The sequence below is a fragment of the Octodon degus genome, unplaced genomic scaffold, assembly GCF_000260255.1.
Source record: "Octodon degus isolate 3935 unplaced genomic scaffold, OctDeg1.0 scaffold00008, whole genome shotgun sequence".
Taxonomy (NCBI): Eukaryota; Metazoa; Chordata; class Mammalia; order Rodentia; family Octodontidae; genus Octodon; species Octodon degus.
The window spans coordinates 27,695,077-27,704,331 of NW_004524584.1; the positions used below are offsets into that span (position 1 = coordinate 27,695,077).

Below are 9,255 nucleotides of genomic sequence, written 5' to 3' on the forward strand. Positions count from 1 at the left end.
GGGCCGATGGAGGGAAGGGACACGCGGGTAGGTGGTCGGGGGCGGGACGGCGACAGGGCCGATGGAGGGAAGGGTCACGCGGGTAGGTGGTCGGGGGCGGGAAAATGCATGGCACTGCGAGCAGGAGGAGTTTTCGTGGGACGTAGTCCGTATAGCAGGCGGCCCTGGGAATTACGTCTAGACTGGGAGAGAAGGGAAGACCAGAGAAAGGAACCACTGCGGGGGTCGTCTGGAACCATGCTGACAGAGATGCAGGCGAGAGGGCGCTTGGAAAGGACCTTTCAGGGGCGCGTGTGCGCGCGCCCTCCCTCCACCTGTTTTGAGGTGTCCGTGTCCCCTTAATACCAGGTGTTTTCCAGCTCTCTCCTGCATGATTTAACCATGGCAGGTAACAAACCGAGCCCGATTTCCCAGCGAGAGAAATTCCTCAGTGGCGCCAGGCCTGACAGTGTTAAATAGGTTACCGGCTTGCTGGTCACACGCTGCTTAACTGTTTCTGTCCTTTCTAGAAGAAAGTTTTTGGGATTTTTTGGTCTGTTTGAAACAAGGTTTCCTTATGTATTTCTGGCTGGCCTTGACCTTACTTTGTAGGGGACTTGCCGGTTAAAATAACATATAATAGAAACCGGGCCTGGTGACACATACCTGTAATCCCAGCTTTAGGGAGGCTGAGACAGGAGGTTCACTATGAGTCCAAGCTGTGTAGTGAGACCCTGTACCAAGTAAATAAATAAAATTTTTTTACTCCAAATGCCTTCAGGGCAGGTTTGGCTGGCTTGAGTTGTGGGGATCGAACCACAGCAACCTGAGCCTGACTGCTTTGTTGAAGCAGCCACTTAAAGAACTGAGCTAAGGGGCAGGCCCCCAATATTTTTTTTAAAAAAACAACATAATACACATGGCAAATTTAATGAAAGCTATAAGGTTTTTTTGGTTTTTTGAGGTCTTTCTTGCTGTAAGTTATTTTGAATTAGCCTTTTTGTGCCAGACTCTTGAATTATTTATTGCATGTAATCCTCACGCCCTATTGGTATTGTTATACAGAATTGGAAACTTGGGGCCAGAGTAAGTACAAAATTAACCAATATCAAGTAGCTTCTAAATAATGGGACCATAGCCAGGTGTGATGGTGCACCCTGGAGCCTGAGACATGAGGGTCTTGGTGGGTTCAAGGCCAGTCGGCACAACACAGTGAGACCCTGTCTCAAAAAATACCCCAAAAGTAAGTAAATAAGTAATAGGGCCATGATTGAAGGCCACCTCTGTCCAGGTCAAAACCAGTAGTCTAGAGAAGGATTGACGTTACTGGCGCCTGTGGCCAAGACGTTCTGTGCTGTGGTGGCCTCTCCTGTGTAGAGTGGTCAGCAGTGTTTCCTTGCATTCTCCCCACCAAGTGCCAGTAGCATCCATCCCTCCCTCAGCTTTGACAGTCAGGAAGTATCCAGACAATCAGATGTCTTCTAGGGACAAAATTGCCCTCCCAGTTTGGAACCACTTTTCTCTGATTAGTGTCCTTTAAAAATGCTACTGAAAGAGCTAACTTTCAGACATATATTTTTAAGGAAAGCAGGACCAGTACTTTCATAGACCAAGTGAATTATGTGTCTTTTGAATATGACAGTGGGTGGCCAGGGAAGACTGCTGAACACGTGCATTGGAACTGCTTTAAAAAGTGGTCAGGTTTTTGATGGGTAGAGACTTTCTGTGCATTGGTACCTTGGGGACCAGAAGACAAATTTGGTGTCAAGCACAGGCCATCCCCACCAGAAAGGTGCTCTGTCTCAGGATGAGGAGACCCTCGAAGAAAAAGCAGAAGCTCATGGACTTCCGGTGTTGAGGCATAGGAATTATGTATGCATTTGAAATTGATTGTAAGCATTTCTCTGTCCAAATGTGGCAGTGAGGCTTATTTTTTGTTTTAGAGCCATGATGGTGAACCTTTTAGAGACCAGTTGCTCATTGGCAGCCTGAAACCCACCTGTTTACCACAAAATGGAGTGGAGTGCTTGGCTGCTGGGACTGCTAGGTTTATGTGCTGACAGAGAGGGCTCTGCGAGCCCACTGTAGCTTCCATGCCACAGGAGCAGGTTACCTTGTTCGGCACTACTGCCCCAGAACATGGAAATCAAGGTCTAGGGCTTATCCAATGGAATGTCAACATTCCAGTAGTAGGAGTCGGATACTCTTAAGTAGGTGCACCACTTCTAGGGTGTGTGCTTGGCGCTAGCCTCGTAGAACGTACAGCTGGCTTAAAAGGGGGACCAAGATACATGGAAAATTGAGAGCAGCAATAGTAGTGTCATGATCTCTAACTGTTGAATGTTTCACACTGAAATTCTAAATTGGGGGGGGTTCCCCAAGAAACAGTTTTTACTTTGGCATTTAGAGTCTTAAAGGTAATAACGTGTTGAGATTCTTTTCAGTTGTATGACGATTCACCATAATTTTCCTTAAAATACAGACAGCAATTGGCTAAGGAAGGAGCAGTGTTCTAAAAGTGAAACAGCACACTAAATTCCCGATCAGTAAAATACTTAGTGCATAGTGCCCCGACCCTGGTACTTGATGCTGAGATTGTTCTCTGGAAACAGAATTGGAATTTAGACCTACCACTGAGTTTGGTAGCTAGATGAAGTGAGAAGATATAGTAGATGTCGTTTTGTTTGGTTTTGTTTTTTTGGGGGGTGGGGGTTGTTTTTGGCGGAACCTGAGATTGAACTCAGGCACTTGCGCTTGCTAGGGAAGCACTTATTCTACTGAGCTGTCTCCCCAGCCCCGGATATCTTAATCATAATTATTCTAATATTCCTGACATCACCCCTTGATCTGTAGTTACATATAATTGGAACTTCAAACAAGTTGAAGATTTAGGGTGAGAGAACAGACAGCTAAAAACAGCAGTCTACCTGGTCCTGTGCCCTACAGGATCACCATTACTAAATGCCCAGCCACTGCGTAGAAGTTTCCATCTTGGAAATTGATGTTTCTAAAAATCTTTGTAGGGGCCAGGGAGATGGCTCAGTGGAATAAGCACTTCCCTGGCAAATGCAAGGGCCTGAGTTCAATCCCCGGTTCCGCAAAAATAAATAAATAAATACCTTTGTAGGCAAAAGTGGCTTCTGTGCATGAGCTCTGTATTGGTGCGTGCCCATATTTCGTGCCCATATTTCCAGCGTTGACCCTACTGTGAAAGTGCAGTGTTGGTGTTTATAGTTGTAAGGCCTGTAGGGCTGGAATGTCTGTGTTCCCAGAGATAAAGTGGGCTGATAAGAGATTTGCCTGGCTGAAATGTTGAAAGTTAAATGGAAACACAAAACATTGGTTGATTCTGTTTCTTTTCCATCAGAATTGTCTGCTAAAGCTAGTACAAACCAAATTGAACAAGAACCAAACCAATTTCCCCATAAGGTCAACATTGAGCCTAACCGTTGAATTGATTCAGTTCTCATCCAGTTTGGTTTGTGACCAGAATCATGAAAACAATTAAGCTTGTGAATCGAGGTACCCCTGTAGTTAAATATTACTGCATTTAGATCTAGACCTGTCTATAGCCTGGTAGATGTAGAACGTTCCCGAGGATAGAAACTTTAATAAGTGATGTTTGTGGTCATCAGCTGTTGTGCTTCTAACTGTAAAATTATACGTAACTGAACCTTTGCTTCTTTGTTTCATTTAGTCACATATAATGGCAGCCAAGGCTGTAGCAAATACGATGAGAACATCACTTGGGCCAAATGGTGAGTCTAACAATCTGGGGGGCAGGAGTGTTTAGTAGAAGTTTCAAACTAGAGCAGTCAGTAAAACCTCTTAAGAAAAAGAGAGGAGAGAGCCAGGGTGATAGCTCAGCAGCACAAGCGCCTTCCTCGCAGGAGCAAGATCCTGAGTTCTATCCCTGTGACCAAAAAGGAGAGAGAGAGAAAGGAGGAAGGTGGCATCCTGCCCTAACAGCCAAAATATTAATCTGTATACAGTTGTAGGTAAGACTTGTCAACAGTTAGTATTTTCTAAGCCATCCGTGGTATTATCTTTTGAGAGCTCTCCTACATGTTGTGATTTTTATTTTTTCCCCCTTCCATTTCTCTGGTTCCATTTAGGTAGCTTACAGTGTTTTGCTTTAGGTTAACCAAACTAAGCCTGTCTTTATGTAGATAATAAATTGCATATAGAAGTACAGAAATGGTTGGTGATGCATGGCTGTCCCCTCCCACCCCGCCCACTGTCTTAAGTATTGCTCTGCCTTGCATCTAGGCCTGGATAAGATGATGGTAGACAAGGACGGCGATGTGACTGTGACCAATGATGGGGCCACCATTTTAAGCATGATGGATGTTGACCATCAGATTGCCAAGTTGATGGTTGAGCTGTCCAAGTCCCAGGATGATGAAATTGGAGATGGGACCACAGGCGTGGTTGGTAAGGAAAGACAAAATGTCCTTTCTCATTTAAGTGTTAAAAACCAGAGACTGTGCTAGCATGCCTGCTGAGAATGTTTGTTTTGTGAACAAATGATGAGAAAACAATTGGAGAAGTCCAAAGTGAAGAAAATGCTCCAGGTAGATGGCTCAGAAAGGGAGTCGAGCTGGAACAGCACACTGTACGATGAGGTTACAGTGAACAGGATCAGCCCACTGTAACGGTGTCATGCTGGATACGGCCGTCAAGGGATCAGAAGCTATAAAGTATGGGTGTCCAGCCTTCTGACTTGTGTGGGCTGCATTAAGTAAAGAAAAACTGTCTTCATGTATACATATGAAGTATATAACGTAGCATATTCAGGTAACGAAACTTCCTTTTTTATATTGCTTATTACAACACTTTAAAGGGCAAGTCTCAACCTCAGACACACCTGCTATGTTCAAAGGATGTTTGGAATGGTAGGGGGACTTGGTTTGGGGTCCTGCGTTACATGATTTTGTCAGTGTTGAGTTACCAAGTGTGGCAGTTACATTGTGGCTATGTAGGAGAATGTCTTGGTTCTGTACCCGATGCTAAAAAACAGTGATGACGTGTCAGGATTTCACACCTAATTCTTGAAAAGAGCTGAAACTTATGTAGAGAAATGTTAAAGTAGGAGTCATTTTACCATTGCAGTGGTTGAAGGGTTTGAACTATTGTAATAGTAAGTTGAGGGCGGCTAGAGCGATCAGTACCTTTACGGTTACCTTTCCTGGAGCTAATTTGAATCCACTTGTCCAATATTTGTTGGTGCTGCTGTGTATCCAGCACTGTCCAGCAGTGAGTGTGGAGACCAGCAGATCTACAACCCTTAACAGACTCATCTGTGGCACCTTAATATGAGCAAGGGAGAGTTGGTGATGGGTAAATAATAAATTTGGAGATCCTGCTTACTCCAGTTTCATTCATGAGATGCCCTCAGCCCAGGAAATGTAATGGCTGTCTTCCCCTTGTGTGAATGTTCTCTTACATTGTTTTTTAGCTACTGAGGGTTGAGCATTTTATCTGTACGGAAAAACCTGGTTGGCTTCTGCAAGAACTGAAGCAAGGGGCTCCTCTTCAAACCTTGATAGTCTGCCTCTTAGCGTTCTCTACAGCTTCCTTTCGGGACTTCTTCCTTCAGGGCAGTGACCAGTTACGTGACTTAGACTGTACTAGGCGTTGGAGCTTTTCCTCCACTGATTGCCATCTTGTTTGCAGTCCTGGCTGGTGCCTTACTGGAAGAAGCCGAGCAGTTGCTCGACCGGGGCATTCACCCCATCAGAATCGCCGACGGCTATGAGCAGGCTGCCCGCATTGCCATTGAGCACCTGGACAAGATCAGCGCCAGTGTCTTTGTGGACATAAAGGAAACTGAACCCCTCATTCAGACGGCAAAAACCACGCTGGGCTCCAAAGTGTGCGTGTTGTGTTGCTAGAACATTGTAGTTAAGTATTACATGAGAGCGCGGTTGATTTCCGTTCCCAGGGGCACGACATGATCCCTGGCGAGAGAATGCCCATGCTCCGGTCAACCGATAGTGGCCAAGCGCGTCTGCCATAGAGCAGGGCCCAGTACCTTGGGCTGTTGTCCTAGGTTTCAAGTGCTAGGCTTTACGGTTGTTTTACATTCTGTTGAGCAGTCAGGTGTTTCACAGCTTTCAGAAAGGAATATCCTCCAAGTGTAACTGACATGCATTTCCTAACAAATGGCAAGGGAGTGCATATTGTTTTGTTTAGGGTGGGGCAGGGTTTACTGTGTAGTCTAGGCCAGCCTTGAATTTAGTGTTGGGGCCAGGCTGACCTTGAACGTGATCCTCTTCCTGCCCCAACATCCCAAGTACAGCACAGGTACTACTTTTCAAAGTATTAGTGCGGTCTTAGAAAAAAAACCTTGAAGAGTGCCTGCTGTGCTGCACAGGTCCTCACACATGTCCAGTGAATTTCAGTCCCTGAAGTAAAATGGTGGGCTGTCCCCCTCCTCATGGGTTGAGAATCCCACCTGCAGTTGAAGGCGCAGCTGATGGATGCTTTCCTGTCTAGAACATTACATGCTCTGGCCGTGGTACTGTGAGGTTCCCACCGTGCAGCACGGTCTATGGGGGTTGCAGTACTTGTGCGAAGTTCTGGGTGTCTCCTTAGGGTTAACAGCTGCCACCGACAAATGGCCGAGATCGCTGTGAACGCGGTGCTCACTGTGGCCGACATGGCGCGAAGAGATGTGGACTTCGAGCTCATCAAAGTGGAAGGCAAAGTGGGCGGGAGGCTGGAGGACACCAAGCTGATCAAGGGCGTGATCGTGGATAAGGATTTCAGTCACCCGCAGATGCCCAAGGTGAGACCTTGCCTTCGCAGCACCGCCCTGTCTGCACTCGCCCGTCGATTAACACGTGTCTCTCCATAGAAAGTGGAGAACGCCAAGATCGCCATTCTCACGTGTCCGTTCGAACCACCTAAGCCAAAGACAAAGCACAAGCTGGATGTGACCTCAGTGGAGGACTACAAAGCCCTTCAGAAGTACGAGAAGGAGAAGTTTCAAGAGATGATCCAGCAGGTGAGTGATCATGGGGAACAGAAACTCCGGAAGGGTGCCGAGTGGGAGTGGTTGGGAGATGTGCAGGGCTAACCTGGACTAGGGTCTTCCTGCCGAGCTGTGGAATACAGGCACTGGGCAGGACAGTCTTTGCTCAATTTTAAATTATAAAATAAGAAATAGCAGAAATCAAATGGCACAATAAAGGCCCAAGAAGCCTTAATTTTTTCTTCCAGTGGTCACATGCTCACAGGGTCTAAAGTCTTCACAGTGGCTCCATAGTTCACATCTCACTGCTGGGCAGCTCTGATTTGAGTTGCTTGTCCCATAGGGTGGTTTATACTTTTTCTCGGAGGGCTTTGGTTACAATAATGCACCAACAGGCAGATGGAGTCAGCAGCCCAGATGTCACGATATTACAGTTCCTTAAGGAAAACAAATGATATAAAATGTGATGTGGCTGATTTATGGTAGAGCAGTTGTAAATGCCTATTGTATACACCAGGGGTACTTATAAAACTTCCATGTTAGAATTTAGAAGAATTGGGGGTAACCTGTTAAGGTTCCATTTCAGTCCCTGTCTGTTACAAAAGCTTTCTTTCCCCCAATAAATATATTCTGCTCTTGACCTCAAAAAAATTAGAAAGATTAGAAGAACTATTGATAAACTGTTCAACAGTGAAGGAATGCCAAAGACATTTCTTTTAATGAAATAAATTTGGTTATTGTAATAGCTTTTAATTGGTATGAATAACAGTGTATTTGGGCAGTAATTATTCAGATCCAAGCAACTAGATTTAGTCCATTTATGGGGTTTTTTTATACTAATAAAAAGACCAATACAAGTGATTAGATCCATTTGTACTACCAGGCTGCCCACTGGGACAATGCTGCATGTTCAGGCCATGGGAACAAGGAAAAGGAACAGCACCATCACCCGCAGCTGTGCTGTGGAGTGTACATGTTTGCTGTCCTGGGACAGCTGGATAGAACTTGCAGGCAGTAGTGGTCACGTGCAAGGCCAGCCTGAAATGCACAATGAGATCCTGTCTTAAAAAAAGAGTTGTCGCATAACGGGAATTACTCCCTGAGCATTCATGCACACCTGGCTTCCCTGGCTGGGAGTTGTTCAGGCGCATGCGCTCTCACACAGTCCATATTTTGGGAGTCTGCCCTTAGGAACGTGAAGCACTGATGCCCTAGGCTGCATGAACAGAGATACTGGTTAGACATTTCATATACCAACTGGCTAGAAACTATTTAAAGTTCTGAGGGAAGTTGAATTCATTTATTCTTAGATGCCGCCTTTCACCTGTGTGCCACATTCCAAGCTCTGGTGGGCATGGCCAGGGCATAGAATTTGTGGCTCGTGCACAGAGCTCGTACAGACACTAGTCAGAGAAATAAGAGAGAGTAGAGGACTCCAAGAGGTGGTGGGCAAGCAGTGACAGGTGTGAGGACCAGCTAGCCTCAGGGCCCTGAGCACTGCATTGCTGAGCTCTGCAGGTGGCCTTGAATACACTGGAGTCAGGCTCAGAGAGGACAGTGGGGTGGTGATAGACTAGAAGGGGTGACCAGAGGGTGCTGTGGAACCAAGAGCCACCATTTAAGGAATCCAGAGACAGTAGCCACCAGAGGCCATCCAGAGTCCCTCAGTGGGCCAAGTCTGCCCCTGGTAGGCTGAACTCCAGGGAGCCAGGTGGAGCCAGGAGTGGCCTTGCTCTAAGGTCTCACAGGACTGTAGCACAGTGTGTCATCATGTCCTGGGTGTGTGTCCCTCTCTCCTACTGGTATGTATGGCCAGACAGGGCTCTTGACCTTTCCTGTGGGGGAGAGATGATTTTGTTGATAATTATTTTTGCTTCACTAACACAGGTTCATTGATGGGTTACTGTTTATGCCTTTCAAAGCATAGTTTCAAGAACAAGGTAGGAGCCCAGGGAGATAGCTCAGTAGAAGGAGTGCTTGCCTGGCAAGCATAGGGTTCTGACTTCAATCCCCAGTACCATGAAAAAAATATAAATAACAAGGTGCTTCTTAGTGGTCCATGTTTGTTACCTGAAATTTGAAACTGACAGAAAAGCAGACACCCAGGTTTCCTTGCTTCCCACCGCACCCAGCTGTGTGCCTCCCATTTTTCACTGATGTGCTGGACTTTCTTTTCCCAGATTAAAAACACTGGTGCTAACCTCGCTATTTGCCAGTGGGGCTTTGACGATGAAGCAAATCATCTACTTCTTCAGAACAGCCTGCCTGCGGTTCGCTGGGTGGGAGGCCCCGAGATTGAG

General features: G+C 46.2%; 1 protein-coding gene across 1 annotated transcript in view; it reads left to right on the forward strand.

The window, feature by feature from the left end:
• The window catches only part of Cct5 (chaperonin containing TCP1 subunit 5), a 14,956-nt gene that overhangs the window by 881 nt on the left and 4,820 nt on the right, over nucleotides 1-9,255 (forward strand). Inside the window, exons 2-7 of the mRNA XM_012517820.2 lie at nucleotides 3,677-3,737; nucleotides 4,249-4,413; nucleotides 5,656-5,854; nucleotides 6,577-6,769; nucleotides 6,839-6,988; nucleotides 9,136-9,255. Coding sequence (XP_012373274.1) covers nucleotides 3,677-3,737; nucleotides 4,249-4,413; nucleotides 5,656-5,854; nucleotides 6,577-6,769; nucleotides 6,839-6,988; nucleotides 9,136-9,255 — 888 coding nt within the window. The remainder of the gene's footprint in view (nucleotides 1-3,676; nucleotides 3,738-4,248; nucleotides 4,414-5,655; nucleotides 5,855-6,576; nucleotides 6,770-6,838; nucleotides 6,989-9,135) is intronic.